Below are 18,254 nucleotides of genomic sequence, written 5' to 3'. Positions count from 1 at the left end.
AGAGTGATAGTGCAATTTAGAAGTAACATGTTGTAATAGCAAGAAACATTGTCTCAATGTTTTGGAAATTCGTTTGTAATGACAACGCAGTTATTACTTTTGTCTATTTATATCAAAAAGTTCATTAATGTTTGGGGACTTTACTACAAGTTTCACTATATATCATATTTTGCTATATTGACACCGTATCGAGGACAAAGTCTCAAAATTTAATGGTTACCTGCAGTTATTCGGATTATCACATGTCACCAGTTTCTAGGATTATCTGCAGTTCCAAGGTCACTGGTTTGTGTAATTTGGTCACAGGTCAATTCCCATTGTCATAGGTCACTGCACCCTGGTCACAGGTCACAGGTTACCTGCAATTTTTAGGATTATCACAGGTCACCAGTTTCTAGGATTATCTGCAGTTCCAAGGTCACCGGTTTGTGTAATTTGGTCACAGGTCAATTCCCATTGTCACAGGTCACTGCACCCTGGTCACAGGTCACAAGTTACCTGCAATTTTTAGGATTATCACAGGTCACCAGTTTCTAGGATTATCACAGGTCACTGGTTTGTGTAATTTGGTCACAGGTTAATTCCCATTGTCACAGGTCAATGCACCCTGGTCACAGGTCACAATATATTGGTCACAGTTCATGAAAAATTATTAAAAGTCAATTCAACCTGGTCACAGGTCATTGAAGATTTGTTACAGATCATTTCATACATTTGTCACAGCTGAACCACTTCCATTTTGCAAAGTTTTTGCAATATGTCACTGGTCATCTTTTGTTGGTCACAATAGATGGTCACAGATCTCTGCATATTGGTCACAGCTCAATGACATCTAGTCACAGATGATTTCATATATTCACAGTTGATTGCACAGGGGTCACAGGTCACTGAATTCTGGTCACAGATCATTTATATTGGTCACAAGTCACTGCATTCTGGTCACATCATTAATAATGACCATAGTTAACGCATACTAGTCACATGTTATTGTAGAATGATCACAAATCATTAATTTGTGTCATCCAATGTTTTGCATCCTACATTTACAAAAAATCAATGAATAAAAAAAACAATGGAATTATAAAAATTTTATCAATGTGCATTTCCAGTCTTCATCCTCTTCCTCTCTTTATTCTTGTTGCTTTGACTCAACGGAACTAAGTTGCTGCATGTTCTACGATTGTGACCACTTTCACCACACCGACCACATTTGATGGTTATGTTTTCCTCGTACGCTGCTCTGAATCTCTTCTCAGTAGGCCTTCCACAACTTCGCTTTTGATTAGGTGCAATTACAACTATGTCATGGACATCATTTGGCACTGTCCATTCAGCTGGATTTCCTACCGGAAAAATGGTTTCTTGGTATGTATTTCTGAACGCTTCACTTGTGTAGTAGTAGGAGAAGTATTCATATGGATCCATCTTCATACTCGCAAACACAGCCAAAGCATGTGGACAAGGTAGTTGATCAACTTGAAGCATCCTACATGTGCATGTCCGGTTTTCTATATCAACAACGAAGGAGGAACTTTCACCGCTAACTGAGAACATTGCCTGATTAATGGGTGAAACCTACAGATATAGACTCAAGTTATAGGCATAACAAGTCACGTAATTAAAAAGTAGGACACAGATGAAATTCCAAGTCATGTAGTTCTATATAATATTGTACAAATATTACTGAAATACAACGGCACATATCATAGCAGAAGTCACAAATCAGATCCGGTAAGTCACAGATTATAGATTAGGTCAAGTAATCAAGCTTACCCTCAAGTTTCTCATATCTGTACTCATTTCCCTCATCTTCTTCTCATACTTGATTGACAAGGTTGTAAAAGTGCCTTGGGCATCCTCCTTGTGCCTACAGAACCAAGATTGTAGAATTTGTCTCAATGACTCCAACAAAGCTAGAATAGGGTAGTTCTTGGCAGACTTTGTGACCGCATTAACCGACTCCATAATATTCGATGTCATTGTAGAATACCGGTTTGAAGGCATGTGGACACGTGACCATCTCTCAGGTCCAACTTCGTCCTACAAAACAAAACCATGGAAATGTGTATCATATAGCGTACAGTACCATGTTAAACGTATTTATGTGAATATCATCATAGGACAACATATAGAATAGTACCAGATAACCCCTTATCTTCTGATTAATTGAGCCGAGTTGTTGCATGTAATATTCATATTCCAATAGTGTGTAGGCACGAACAGCTGCATTGAATGCTTGTGTTATGTTTTGTCCTGATCTCCTGTACCGTGATTTTAGATTTTGTAGTAGATGGTAAGAACATATCCCGTGACATGCTCCCGGATACACGTTTTCAATCGCCTTTTTGATGCTGTTGTGACGATCCGACACGAAGCACAAACTGTCTCTATCCCCATATGCTTTTCTCAACTGTCTAAAAAACCATGTCCAGGAGCTGTCATTCTCGTTATCCCCAATCCCGAAAGCAAGTACATAAATGCTGTTATTTGCATCTTGTGTACATGCCGTGAATAAGGTGCCACCATAGTGTCCATTTAGATAGGTGCCATCAACCACAACAACTGGCTTACAATATTTCCATCCCCGTATAGATGTACCTAGTGCCATGAAACAATATTTAAACCTATTGTGACCATCAATTTCTAGACATGTCACTGATCCAGGATTTGTTTGTTGTAGCACAGAAAAAAATGCTGGTATCTTATTGAATGAATCAGTTGGATCACCCCTAAGCACTTTCAGAGTTTCCTCTCGAGATCGCCAAGCTTGGACATAATTCAAAGATACTCCATATGTATGCAGCATGTCGTTGCATATATCATTCGGTGTGTATATTGTGCGCGATGATGTGTACTTATACTTAATGCAAGTTGATACAACCGTCTTTGTTACTTGCCTATGAGTACTAAGTACGATGTTTGAAGCACATATGTGACCTTCTGCAATGTGTCTGATTTTAAACATATCTGTTTTGGCTAGCTTTGATGCTCTACATATCCAATTACACTCATCACATGAACATTTTACAAGATAGTCTTTCTTATCGGACCGAACAACCACGTACTCAAACATGTTCTGGATTACATAAAACGACAAGCTCAATTTCATTATCTCCTTGTTACGGAAGACTCTTCCTTCCTCTACCTCCCTAGCATCTGCCACCGCCACAACTGTGACCTCATGCTCAAGATTGTCACTAGATGGATCCATTATTGCTCCACATATGTCTGATGACATATCTGTTAATGAAAACCCGTGCTCGTTCGATTGAACATCAACTGATAGCGCAATAGGCTGTTTTTCGATATCCGCAGTTGTCACCTCGATGTGAATTGGATATTTCGCAGGGTCACGACTCATATCCTTTAAAACCATGTAAGACAAGACGTTTTCATCACCTTTGATTGCTACTGGAGGCAGATCACTGTTCAAGACATACTTCATTGTCACAGCAACTTTTGCAGGGTCAAAGCTAAACTCTTTCATAACTGTGTCGACAAGCCTCAAATACCCGCAACTACGATCAATTAAAACCAGTGACACTTGTGATCCATTCAACAGACACACGTGAATTAACCCCATTTTCTGCAAAATTAGCAAATACATGATCAGCCTAACATCCAAATATATGTTAAATCTAGTTGCAAATGGGTCAAAATTAAATTAATGGTCAAATGTCACAATAAACATATATCGAATCTCAAGTATCATTGTCATGTATTGAAAACATGCAGCTCACATAGTTTTATTTCCTAGATTTTTTTTACGAGAGGTTACAGATCATTGTATAGGTCACATGTGACATTTAAGTCTTTGTATATTGGTCACAGTTAGTTGCATGTCGATCACAATACTGTTAAATGATCACAGGTCAAAGCAAACGCATGTGGTATCTTGAATGTCATGGTCACACATTGAATACATGCAGGTCACATGTATTCAATGTGTTACAATTACATGCAATAATCGGTCACAGTAACTAAGTATAGGTCTGTCGCATATGATTAGATTCGAACAAGAGCATCAGTATCATAATACACAGATTAAAACATTTCACACATTTCGAGACACAAACACCCGTACATACTGAATGCATGAGGTTATATCTTGCATCCAGGGTCACATGTTTTCCATAACGGTCACAACAGTTTCGAACGGCAATGTCCGTTATTCATGATCAGAGTTCTGTCAAAAATCATATTTCTGATCAATCGAAGCTTGTCTAGCGTGAAAAAACGACAAATTATAATGAATAAATCGCAATTACACACCTGATCAATTTAATTATACGCCTGAATAATGTTTTCAGTGACTGTTCGAGCCGATCTCATACGACCCGCGACTGCAATTTGTGACCAGAATTCGGTTTCACCGTCAATTCCGCAAGAGCCGATCGTAATTGGATGTATTTTCAGATCTTCTGGCTATTGAAATCAGATTGAAAATGAATTAATCTTTTTTAGGAGAATCCTGATATTACGGCTCTTTGCTCGGGATTGTTTTCCATATTAAATTATATTAATATTTGTATTTATTTTTAGGCTAATTTCTGATTTTTGAAATATGATACTTATTTTCTTATTTTTGAAATGCTCTATACTTAATATCTTGTATGTGAAATTTTCCCTTAAATGAACTAAGAAAAAACAAAGTAAGTTAAAAGAAAAATTTCACAGTAAAAGGCCATTTTACCCTTCACACTATTTGAAAATCTCTGACCGACCGATCGACACCGACACCACCGACAACGACCATCATCTACACCCAAAATAAAATAATCGATTAGTTTTAATCACTTTTCTCCAGTTAATGCAGTTCATGTGCAAGCAAGTTTATAGCATTTTCCTTACTAATTTCGGTTTAATTAGATCCATGGGCATGAGTAGTTAGATTGTGGGCATGCTGGGAGTGTGAAAAATATGAATTTTTACCTTTTTTTGGTGCTTAGTGGCCGAAAATGACGATTTTCCGATGGGAATGGGAGAGGGGACTACGGATGGGTGGCCCCGACGGAAGGGACGGAGGAGGGGGCGACGGAGGGGTAGGCCCCGACGGGAGGGGCGGAGGTGGCGGCAAGGGAGGGGGAGGCCCCGATGGAAGGGGTGGAGAAGGTGGCCCCGGAAGTCGAGAGGACGCCCGGCGTGACTAAGGGTAAGAGACATGCTGTTGACGAGACGGAGCAGGTGGTCGACAAGAGGTTAAGAGTGCCGTCACAGTATGTTGTTTTCCCCTTCACGGCTGAGGCCAAGAGGAGGACGTTCATCGATGGGACGTACCCAAACTTATTCAAAGAGGTGGACAATACCAAGTGGAAAGCGTTCGAGACAGAGTGTAGGAGAATTATCCCCGAGTAAGTATTGTATGATTTTAATAAAGTACTGTACGCTAACTCGTCTACGCTTATTTTAACATTTCCCTCTTTTTTACAGAGTTAGCCGCACGATAGGTTAAAGGACGGTGTCGGACCCTTACAAGTGGTTCCACGATATCACCACTGCGGGAGCTTGGCTCGCTGACGATGTAAGTGAACTATTCATTTCGTGTTTTTTATGTATATGTGACATTGTGTTTATTAAATGAATAACTCATACTTTTTTGGTGTTTCTTGCTGTAGCACATCGACCTGGCCATGGACTTGTTGCGAGATCGAGCTCAAAGACATCCAAAATCATTTGATGTCCATAGTCGAGTCATCTTTTAGATTTAGTTTTTATTTACATAGTATTGAACTGATTCATTCTTGTTCAATTGCAGCAGCGACTGCAGCATATTTGCCATTAAATACGTTGAATTTTTAAGTATAGGACATGAGGTTGATGAAATCAACCAGTCGTGGATACAGAACTGGAGAAAGAAGCTAGCATGTGATTTGTTCGAATTTAATGCTGGCCCGTAAATTTCATTTATATATATGTAATATTTCAATTGTAAATTTAATTATTTTTGTAATTATGAAATAATTGTAAATTTGTGTTCAATGTATATAACATTTCAATTGTAAATTTAATTATTTTTGTAATTATGAAATAATTGTAAATTTGTGTTCAATGTATATAACATTCAAATTGAAAATTTAATTATTTTTGTAATTATGAAATAATTGTAAGTTTGTGTTCAATGTATATAACATTCAAATTAGAAATTTAATTATTTTTTGTTATTATGAAATAATTGTAAATTTGTGTTCAATGCATATAACATTCAAATTGGAAATTTAATTATTTTTTGTTATTTTACCCGTATGTCGAGTATGGAACTATTTTTTTCATATGAATTATTATAAATACCATTTATAGAGAATAAATATTGAATATGGAAGATTTATAAATAACAAATATTGAACAGTGTAAAGTAAAATGAAATATTATTCATTTCATGTACCTGTCTAGTCGTCATTTAGGGAAATTTGACTGGTACAAAATTGTCGAGTATGCCCTACGGCTCTGCACCGGCCACACCTACGCGGTCGAGGAAACTCTCCAATAGATGGTATTCTAGATGTACTTGGACGTCCAGGACCACGCGGTTCAACTGCTGGTGGTAACAAATTATGAAATGGGAGAATGTGCTCGAGAACTTCCCACTCGGTTTCATTCGGCAGAGGAAATATAGTCTTGGCATATGCTGTTCTCCAAGACTCAGTCGTATAATACAAAGAGCATAACGTTCTCGCAGCAAAGCCTCAATACATGGCCACCGCAACTGCATGCTCACATGAAAAACTCTCCAACTGAAATCTCGTACAAGTGCATGTGTTATCAGTCAAGTCCACCATATATGCCGTATTACGTGCACATTGCACGGAGAAGCGAAACTCATCTAGTGCTTCCACATTCAACTTTCTCGCAACCTCTACCGCCTTAAACAGTTTCTCCTTTTGAGCTGGGGCCAACACGCTAGTGCAACTCTGTGATGCCGCACGTCGGTCATGAAACCACTGTTGTAGCTTGTTACGAATGTTCTCAATCATTGCGAGAATTGATAACTCTCGATCCTTCTTAAACAATGCATTGAGAGAGTCCGCGTTATTCGACGTCATCATGTTGTATCGACGTCCTGGAAAGTATGACCGCGCCCAATGTTCGATCCCCATCTTCGTCGGATACTCCAACGTCGGTAATTATTTACTTCCTATTTCGAGCATGAACTTATTACACTCTTCAGCACTGTAAGCTTCGGCTGCTCTCCGAACAATGAAACGATGCCTATGCCCCGATACCTAGTCTTCAAATTACCTTGTATATGGTACATGCAATACCCGTGATGTGCCTCGGGAAAAACTTCAGTGATACCGTTTATTATAGACTGTCATCGATCGGTTACAAAGGCAAGGTCTTCGACTTCCCCGATCACTTCCCTCAGTTTAGAAAAGAACCAATGCATGGACAGATCATTCTCGCTGTCGACTATGCCGAATGTAATAGGGTAAATTTGGATGTTAGTATCTTGACATGTAGCAATAATTAATTTGCCTTGATATTTAACTTTCAAAGTTGTACCATCAACTAGAATTACGGGTCGCATTGCATTTCGAAAACCCCGAATTCATTGTCCGAAAATCATGAAGAAATACTTAAAACAATTATTGCCCTCCGTCTCAATAAAAAATGCCGTGCCAGGATTAATTGTCCCCATGTTATGGCAATACCTAGCCAATTTAGCACAGCTCTCTTCAGCCGATCCCATTAAATCCTCCAACGCACATTCTTTGGCCTTCCACGCTTTCTGATAGCTCATGACCACTCTGTACTCTTGACGAACGTCGTTAATGATGTCCGAAGGTCTGTAGATCATCCGTGGATCCTGATACTTGTGCATTATCTGTCGACCAATAAACCATGCTCGAGCTTGCTTGTGATCGTTTCGAAGAATTCCCACTTCGCAAATATGTTCCCGTATATACTTGCGAATTACGAAGCACTCATTCGTGTCCATCTTAGTTGCTCTCAAGCGCCAATTGCAACTGTCTTCGATGCAAGCAACTGTCAACAATGACTTGTTTGATTTTTTTACCTTGAACTCAAAGTTATATTTTAATGCCAACCGGTGCACAGCTTCCTGTAAATCTTTCTTGATTTCAAACAGTTGCTCAACCTGCAAGTCCTCATCATCGGGAGCCATACGGGAAGAATTGGAGGACGGTCCACTTGTTCCAACCTGTGAGCTCCCACCAGGCTCGTGTCTCTGTTGGGATAAAGCAATCAAATTCTCATTTGTAAACTCGTTTATATTCTCATTGTCTTCAACTATTGACGGAATTCTACGCGTAACAGCGACATCACGATCAGAAGCAATTGTCTCAGGAATACCCACATCATCCGCAGGAACTATCTCCACTGTCTCCCAAAAACCTCGATCATTGTTATCCGCCCTATCTGAATCTTTGCGTTCACCTTCGATAACATCCTTCGTAATTAAAGTCACACCAAGAACAGTCGAAGTCCGATGCATTTTATTTAATTCTAATAGATAATTCAATTCAGCATCATTAGTAACGAATACCGGTGGCATCAGAATGGATGAATCCCCATAACCGTTGAATAGATATCTCAATTGCATATCGTATTGAGATTGATCGACATTCAGCTTATTTTGCAAATCGTAGTACATTTCTAAGTATGGTGTACTCTCTGTTACGGGAATTACAATACAACCTCGTATATCACTCGTCCATCTCCATTCCCACCGATTATTTTCATTCAATTCGAAATCACCGAAATAACACACGAGGATTATCATATCTGCATGAGGAAATGGTTTTAATCAACTTCATTTATTAATTATAAGAAAAAAGGCCAACAAAAATCAGCTGCAATCGGTTAATTGGCTGTTTAACAGACGAACAGTCGGGCGTTAAACAGCCAAGCAGTCGAACTGTTTTCGACTGTTTGGCTGTTTGTTAAGCCAAAACACCCAGTTTGGCGTAGGAGAATACCGTTCTAAAGTTATACATCTGTTTAATTTTTTTTTATAGGTAAGATCTGTTAAAAAAAATCTATGTCGACATAAAATTTCTCTATTTAAACGTATACTAATTTACTGAAAACGAAATTAAATATGCGTAAATGTACTTATCGATTTGAAGTAATTGATGTGAGAAAATTTTCCAGCTTCAACGTTCCAAAGTTCTTCTAGATTTTGAGGTTCAAGCAGATGAAAAGATGAGAGTTTTTCCTTTGTTGGAAGCTCGTTTTGAAGTTTTTATAAGTGGGGAAATGTTTGGTTTTCAATTATTAACTAAAAGGGTAGTATAGTCCTTTCAACAATATATTGTTTTGTAATTGTACAAAACATTTAAGGGCATCTTTGTCTTTTACCATACAAGAGGTCAATGTCATAATATTCATGATTTTGGAAGTCAAAGTGGAATTTAGCTCCTATGACTGTGTCAAACTTAAAAGTACCCCGCTTATGGATCTCATAAACCAAATATTGCGAGTCGGCTTGTTTAAAATAAAAAAAATAAAAAAGGACCAGGCTTCTTGTACACGGGCGTGTGTACATGGTCCCACCTGCCCCCTCACATTGAGGACGGGACCCAGACGTGGGCCCCTGATGTGGGACCTCGCCCCATGTGAGGGGCGAGGTGGGCCCGTGTAAACGCCCGTGTACAAAGGGCTTTTTAAAAAAAAAATACATTCTTAAACATAATTTGACATATTTTAATCACACATTTTTCAATAAAATAATATCATACGCAAATTCAAAATTTTTCTCATTTTATAACCATCATTCTCCATCAATTTACTATTCCAAAATACATTATTTCAAAATTATGTGGTTCAAACGCACACTGTATATTTTTTTGAAACTCATTTTTTACCATATATTTTTTAATAAAATAATATTAAATATAAATCTAAAATTTTTCTTTACTTCTGACCATGCATTCTTTAGAAAAATTACTATTTCAAAATATCTATTTCTCAAAACATCATTAAAATGGACCCAAACATATATTAGTATAACAATTACTCTTAACATTTAGCCCATGTTTGAGCTCCATTTTTGAGTTAAAATGCAATTTAAAATAGTATTTTATTGGAGAATATGTGGTTAAAAAATAAAGAAAACTTCTGATCGTGAATTTGACTCGTGTTGTCTCTTATGTTTGGGCCTCTCAAAGGCAAGGACAATATTCATTGGATCCAAGGTTTTGTCCATATTGATTTATTTTACATGTTGGATGGGATTATAAAGAAGACATTTTGAATATTCATACTTTACAACATATAAGAGGTCGGAGACACTTGTTATGATATGTAGATTGACTATATCGAGCCTCTTTTTATTAAAACGTGTCATGAAGTCACATAGGGACCCGTTATGCCCTAGCAAAGTTGCTGAGAGATGCGCACGATATTCTTGATAAGTTTACTACTTGCAAAAAAGTCAGAAAACTTGTTGGACAACTCTGAGAATGAGGCAATGGAATTGCTCCAGAGTAGATAACCAATCCTTAAGAGCATTGGTCAGGGCTTGCGAGAAAGCATTGCACATCACAGAGTCTAGTGCAACTTGAAAGTTCATAATGCTCGAATACACATTGTGATGGTTAGGGTTTGCGGGAAAGCTTTGCACATTACGGAGTCTAGTGCAACTTGCAAGTTCATAACGTTCGAATACACATTGTGATGGTTGATCGGGCCAGTAGTTCTATTGTATTCCTTTATCCACGGATATTTAAACCTGTCCAGCAAGGGATATAACAAAATTTCGGGGGTGAATAGAGTGTTTGGGTTGAAACTTGTTGACCCCTGGGTATTCTGAAGTAAACCAATTTGTGATCTTATCTTGAATGATCCTGATGAGTTCACTTGAATCCATAGTAACTGACCTTAAGGCCGGGGTCAAAAGGTGGTATACTTGAGGTTCCAATGCCATCGATGTCCAGAACGTGGCGTGGAGCTCGAATTCAAGCATTGACCATAAAACCAACCTCGGGTGCCTGCACTGAATGTGGATTTCGTAAGCTTAGCAATTGAGTCAACGTATCAACTTGTCGATGGAGCTCTTTTAATGCTCCTGAAGTAACAAGTGTTGGGGTATTGGTTTTGATGATTTCTCCTAAGGAACCAAAGGACCCTTAGTTGGAGGTTGATTTGGAGCGAATAAGCTTGCTGAAAGATGTATCAAACGTGTATTAACCATGGTTTTCAGTAGCAATTCCCACAAATGGCACCAATGATGTTACAAAAAATATGCACCAGTGAAATCTCGAGCTTAACAACTAACGATGGCACGAACAATATTTCAAATACCTAAAACAAAAACATTGAGATATGTCCTCATAACCTGGCTGATACTTAAGTTAGTAAGAAGAAAGTTTATGCAAAAAGGTTACGAGTTGAAATCATGTAAAAGGGAACTTAAATAATGAATGGAAGTGGAGAATTTATGACGATGGGTGGGACATCCGTACTAGGACTAGGTTGCTTGATATCTTATCCAAATAAGAATTATAGACTGTGTCAAAATCCTATAGGGATATGACAATGTAATCATGTTGGAACTCTAATGTCGTTGAAGTTGGATAAGCTTGAAGTTATAGAAGTAGAGTCCTAATAAATTAAGTACTATTACTAGGAAATAGAGTTAATGCATTCATCCGAGACAATGTCAAAATATAAAAGAAGAAGAAGCATGCACGAGGAGAGAATCGTGAGCATTTTACTTGGGAAATATGCTGAATCAATAAAAAATTTGTTCGAGTATAACCTCCTCGAGTACTGATGAGTGTATTTCGTTCATATTTTAGACATCATCTAAGCTCGATATTTAGCTAATTCCTACAAGTTTTAGAGCGTTTTGATGTTATGGTATAAGCAGATGAAATTGAAGGGAATGAGCAAAAGTTGGCAAAATAAGAAAAAATAGCTAAATTGTAAGAGATCCAAAATTTGGGGACTAAAGTGCAAACACTCAAAAGTTTTGTCAGACCTCACAATGAAAATTCGAGAGTGTTACAAGTCAATTAGATAAAGAAAAAGGTCAAAGGAATGAAATATAATCAAAATATCTTCACACGCCAATTTCCAGCAGGAAAAAGTTATTTTTTGGATCTCTAGTCTCATATTGAGACCCATTTTTTACATAGTAAACATTCGAATTGGAAAATAATATCTAAAGCAAAGTTGTATTCCTTTGAGTAAGCGTTTTCAAAGTATTTTGAATTGTCTCAATTGAATATTAGGAAAAAGGTTATGATAAAAATAACTAAAAGATGTGTAGTGCTTTTTTCACTTGAAGTAGGCGTCGAGCGCCACTAATGTTGAAAATCAACATCATCATGGCACCGCAGCGCCCATCTTGGGAATCGCAGCGCATCGGGTGAGAAACAAGAAATGCTGAATTTTTTGAACTCTTTAACTCTTCCAAGACTTCATAAAATTGTGAATACATACCTAAAGACCACAATCCTTAAGAAAATCAAAGAGAAATAAAAAAACAACATTGCAAAGGAGATTGAAAAATCTACCAAAACTAATTTTTCTATTCTCTTCTCCATGTTGTTTATTTGAATTCGATTATTTTTGCGGCTTCTATCATAAAACTAAACATCTAATATAGGGTTTGATTAGCCAAAACTTGAGAGTATGATTAGAATTTAGCTTAGTTATTTTTATGAAATTTTCCATTCCTTTTATTTGTATTATGATTTTAATTCTTTCAAATAATTGGTTACTAATTGAATAAGTAGATGTTAATCAATTCCAGTATTCGAGAGAGAAAAATTTAAGCACGATCATAATATTAACACAACATAGATTCTATGGGTTACGAAAGAAAGTGTAAAATCTATGAAGCTAGTAACCATAAACTAACATGAACTTGATAAATTATTGATTTTAATTCGAAATAGAGATATGGAAATTGAAATATAGAATTAATTTTTAGCCAAAACTTTAAAGAGAGGATAGAAATACAATTGAGTTCTTGTCTATAAACATGGAAAAGTTGATTAGAGATAATTACATAAATGTAAATCATATTCAATAATTAGATAAAATCAAACCCTAGGCTTTCTTATCTTGAGTAATCTTTGAAACTTGTTTTGATATCGTTGAATTCGTCATCTTATTCATCATTCGATTAGTTTGGAAATATTGATTTCATAACTCATTCGTCTAGATAAAATAAAGGTTATAAAATTATAGTACTTAGTAGAATTCAAATTACAAACCCTGTGGGTTCGACATCTTAACTCCATTATTATATTACCGAATTTGACACAGTACACTTGCGGTATAAATCACGTTATAGATAATGCGTGACAAGTACTTCACATTCAACATCATCAGTTTTTAATTAATAATGTTAAGAAAAAATAGTTAATATAACCTGATTTTTTTGAAATAAGAATCTTAAAATCTAATTATTAAAATATGAAGTTAAAAAACGGGGATATGTGTAATTTCATTAACTTAAAATCTGATTTTTAAATGTGAAAATTATAGCCTATTAGTTTTAAACTTCCCATTTCAAAATTGAAATTTACAATTTTTTTCTAAAAGTCAGATGATAATTAAAAATAATTATAATAATAAAATTAAATATACATATTCAACCTACCTAACCCATACCCTACCATCCACGCCAGAATCATAATCATTTCATCCTCTCTTTCTATCCTACATTCTCTCCTCTCTCTAGCAGTCGTCGGAAAGAGCGACATCGAAACTTGTTGTATGAATATATAGTAGGCCACGACCAGACTCTTCTCCAGTGGATTTCTACTGGTGATGTCGACGAGTCTTCGTTGAGCTTGAAACAGTTTTAGCAATGAAACTTGAATGAGACAGAAGGAAATGTGGACTATGGGTTTTCACCGATTGGTAATGTTATTTCAAGCTTGAATACTTCTGCTTTAGGCCTTTTCTAATTACGGGTTTTCATTAAATGATCGCAATGATAAAAATTTGCTATCTTCGTCTAATAGCATGAGCTATACCAATAAAAAATATGAGCAGAAGGCTCAAATTTTTAGCTTACGTGCTGGTTTACAACAACTTCAGATTCAAAATGCATCGAATCTGCATTTTTCGAACTTGAATCCTTTATTGTACGTCAGTGCATGAGAGAAGCAACACCAGCCCCAGTCGACATCGAATTGTCATAACTCGGTTCTGGGGATTTTGATTTAGACTTTCAGAATGTGACCGTTCCATTTCATAATAAGTTGTTGCCGAGGAAACAACAGTTGTTCGAAATGCAGCAAACGTCAATTAGTTATGGCCAACAACCCAATTTTGTTTCTCTGCATCAGCTCCAACAGTTTGTAACCAATTGTTTGAGATTGTGACAAATAAATTAGATATTTTTATCATCAATAAATAAAATGTGACCTATAAATTTGAGTCATGACTTATAAATTTTGTGATTTGTGACCGATTAAATGAATTATGACATATATTTAATTTGTGACGGATGAATAAATTGTGACCTATAAAATATTTTGATTGTGAAATAATTTGCGATCTATTAATTTTCTTATTCGTGGTCAAAAAATAATTTGTGATAAATTAATTTGTTAATCAGTGACCAAATATTATAGAATTGTAACATTAATATATTTAATTGATAAAATATTTATTTAATTAATTAAATATTTCATAAAAATAAAATTTAATTAATATTTAATTTTTGAAATTTTAAACCTTTCTTTTTAGAGCCAGTTTGATGCCCATTCCATTGTCTCTCTTTTTTTTTTTTTTTTTTTTTTTTTTTTTTTTTTTTTTTTTTTTTTTTTAAAAAAATATTTTTTTTTTTTTTTTTTTTTTTTTTTTTTTTTTTTTTTTAATAAGAAATGCATTTTGACGTAGTGATTTGATGGAGAAAGTGTGATTAAAAAGAAGAAAGAGTAAGTCTTGTTTGAGCCCTATTTTTTGGAAAAAAATATATTCTTAAAAAGTATTTTGACATTATTTTGATCACACATTATTTAATAAAATAATATTACAAGCAAATTCAATTTTTCATTTTATTTTTTAATCCCATATTTTTCATTAATACACTATTTAAAAATATATTTTCCCCCAAAATGAGGCTCAAGGATTAAAATATATTTCGAAAAAATGAAAATCAAGGCCTCAATTCTGAAATGAACTCCTATTTGGTAGTAATTAAAATTAAATTTTTAGTAAATTTTGATAAAATTGATAAAATATATGGTTAAAAAATTGTGAGTTCCATAAAATATATAGTTAAAATTAATTGCTCACTTTAATTTAGATTTAAATCTTGATTTTAGTTTTGTACCAAACATGGGCTTAATTTCTTTTCAAAATTTCCCCCCTTTTTTTAATAAATAATTATTTTTTTGTCCGTGCAATGCACAAATTGTGTTATTTTGAAGGTCATTTTAGCGTACCTATGATAATAGGAATAAGAAGACGACAATTTGTCAATATTTAATATATGGTGTTAGACTTTACAAAACTTACTTTAAAGAACAATTTTTAATTCATATGCTTATGCTTCAAATATGAGCAAAGTATGCAAAGTAAACTCAACCCAAGGAACTTGTGAAGATTCTTTGACCAAATATCTCAACTTTTACCATCATTGGCCTTATTAGCTCAATCATTCCTTTCCTTGGTGTCTTCCTTTTTTCCATTATTTCCTCTTGCATTCATCGTTACTCTAATGCATTTTGAAGAACCATCTGGACCATCTACTGTGATAGTAACAAGGAAATTCAATTTCTGCTTGAAAAATGTATAAATTGCATGGGAATCATTAATTTCTAGTATGAGTAATTAGAAAATGTATTTAAAAATCAATTAATCATAAAATTCCACTGAATTTTCCCTTGCATTCATGTTTACAATTCAAACATCAACTAGAATTAATTGAAATAAATTTCCAAAAATCAACCTGAGTTTAAAATAAATAATGCAAATATATTTGATGTATGCAAATATTAAGGGAGCGAGCGAAGACATATCTTTGGTTGACAATTTGACGGAAGCCAGGAAGCCGAGAGATATAACAAAAACATCAAATTCTTATTTTCCAACTTCAGCTCTTGTGCGTGTTAAACGAAAGCCCAACTCAAAAAGGAAAATAAAATTACAAATCATAATATCGAGACTCGTAAAACCACACGATGCTCTTCAATTGAAAGATAATCTCTTATCTTACATGCTAAAGAAAAGCTCGCATACTCAAAAATGATGAAAAGAAACTTGATAGCATTCCCAAATGTTAAAAGTTGTTAAAGAGAGGTACGAAAACAGAAAAGCCATTTTGCAAATTAACTGCTTGCAATTGACAACTTGAATGTTACAATCTTCCCATGAATACCAAAGTAACCATAAGACATTTAAGAAATTTGGAAAATATGAAAGAACCAAAAAAATAAAAAGTAAAAATTTGAAAAAAGAATTACCATTCTTTATGGACTTTTAAAACTTTTTTATTCACCTCGCTCGTACTGCAAGGAGGAAGTAACACACATAAGACAAAATTTCAGAATTAGATTGTCAAGTCTCCACACATATAAAATTAAATTCTAAAGTACATTTGTAATGTAAAGACAAAGTTTCAGAATTAGTAAATATAAGCAAAGATATTTTAAATTTTTTTTAGAAAAATAAATGACAGATTTCAAATATTTTACACAATTTTGCAATCAATTAGATATGCTTAACACTCAATAGCAAAGCCGAGGAAACAGAAAGAACTAAATGCACTGAAAAAGGGTTAAAGGCATAACCTCGAACGGGATATGGAAAGAAATAAAATATTCAACAATAGAGCTGGACAAACCGAAAGAACCAAACACAAAAACAAGAAATTAAAGGTGTAAAAATTGCTAAATGCTGAGAAATGAAAAGATTCCCATTCCGCATCCTGCTGCCAATCTTCTAATGTCCAGAGATAGAGACTGTGGTGTTACTATTCAAAATTTTATGGGATACATCATTTTGTGTATTCTTATTCATTCATGTCTCATAGAAAATTTTAATTTCAAGTCCCAGCCATACCTTATATATGCCTATCCTACCAAGCCACAAAATTTGATCGAGAAATAAGAAAGTGGACAGTACAGCATTTGTAGACTGGAGTGTCCAATCAATTGAGAATATGAAGAAAGAGTTTGAAGATACTCATCATCTGCATTGGAAATAGACAGCTGTTTCTTCATATTCGAGGATGTGAAGTCCATCTTGCCTCTACATTCGGAGTCTTTATCCATATCTGGCTCGATGGTCGAATGAGCATCCACATAATAGTTCTCATCCGAAGGGTAACCACTTAAGTTACCTTCTTCTTTGCTTTCTCCATCAAAATGTTATATCCTTTTCACTTGTTACGAGGTCAAAAACACATGAGATGTCAACTACTTCAAAACTATTATTTGATTTGGCACCTGAATGAGACTATCATCTGTAAAAACTTCAATTGACTCATATAAGGATGGTTCCAGCACAATTTTATTAGCGTTTGAAGATGACGAACTACTTTTTCTCCCCATATTAGGACTCAAGGGTACAAAATCAAGCACTTCAACCCCAGATTCATTATGATCGTGTGTTGGTAGTTTAAGGAGGGATGAGCTCACGGAGACTTCATGAACCACTTTATGCTCTGGGAAATGATTCTTCAATAATTTCTCCATGTAACTCTTCCCATTTTTTGAGTCAAATAAAACTCCATTCGGCCGCCTTTTCAGTTTCACACAACGTGCAGGATTTTTTAATGCTATTTGTAACACTCTTTGAGAAACAACTAATGGAATCTATAAAAGTTAAGATGCAGACCAGGAGCATCTCATATTGTGCACTATATCAATTGAAAAGAGAAATCTATGGCAAAAGAATAATATTAGATATCTTACTTGGCATGTGATGGTTGGTATAACTTTTGGAGTTTCTACATTCCTCTACTTTAGCTCTTCCCTCTACTAGACACACAATAATAATTTGTAATAATGCATGAAAAAATAAATGGACAATCTAGGCAGTTTTCTGAAGTGCATATCACTGCTCGATAATCCATTTAGAAACTCCCCAAATCAAGAAAAGGAAAGAATTGAAAAGGGGGTAAAAGGTTTCTACTGTTACCACAAATTTGAAAGTATTTATAAACTGTACTTCACCATTTGAGAGAGAGAGAGAGAATTTCTCTACTATTATATTGCACATGCACTTGATGGTTCTAAATCTGAATAGATAGGTTCCTTGTGAATCAAATTTCTTGATCAAGACTATATCATGTGATAATGACACAATTCAGAGAGGAAAGACGT

At 35.1% G+C, this 18,254-nt stretch overlaps 1 protein-coding gene across 1 annotated transcript; it reads right to left on the bottom strand.

Moving 5' to 3' along the window:
• Positions 1-1,092: 1,092 nt before the first annotated feature.
• Positions 1,093-3,583, bottom strand: LOC111409458. The gene is made up of 3 exons (XM_023039504.1): positions 2,141-3,583; positions 1,774-2,040; positions 1,093-1,575 (listed from the first exon to the last, which is right to left on the bottom strand). The coding sequence occupies exons 1-3, from the start codon at positions 3,581-3,583 to the stop codon at positions 1,093-1,095; spliced, it is 2,193 nt and encodes a 730-aa protein (XP_022895272.1).
• Between the last annotated feature and the right edge of the window lie 14,671 nt (positions 3,584-18,254).

This window comes from Olea europaea, chromosome 14, assembly GCF_002742605.1.
Source record: "Olea europaea var. sylvestris chromosome 14, O_europaea_v1, whole genome shotgun sequence".
NCBI classification, from domain to species: Eukaryota; Viridiplantae; Streptophyta; class Magnoliopsida; order Lamiales; family Oleaceae; genus Olea; species Olea europaea.
The sequence above is the reverse complement of the archived record's forward strand: the minus strand, read 5'-3'. Positions and strand labels throughout refer to the sequence as shown.

Coding starts and splice junctions, on each gene's coding strand:
- LOC111409458 (XM_023039504.1), bottom strand. CDS start 3,583: ATGGGGTTAATTCACGTGTGTCTGTTGAATGGATCACAAGTGTCACTG. Junction 2,041..2,140: donor AGAAGATAAGGGGTTATCTG/GTACTATTCTAT, acceptor TTTGTTTTGTAG/GACGAAGTTGGACCTGAGAG. Junction 1,576..1,773: donor CAGATATGAGAAACTTGAGG/GTAAGCTTGATT, acceptor CTATATCTGTAG/GTTTCACCCATTAATCAGGC.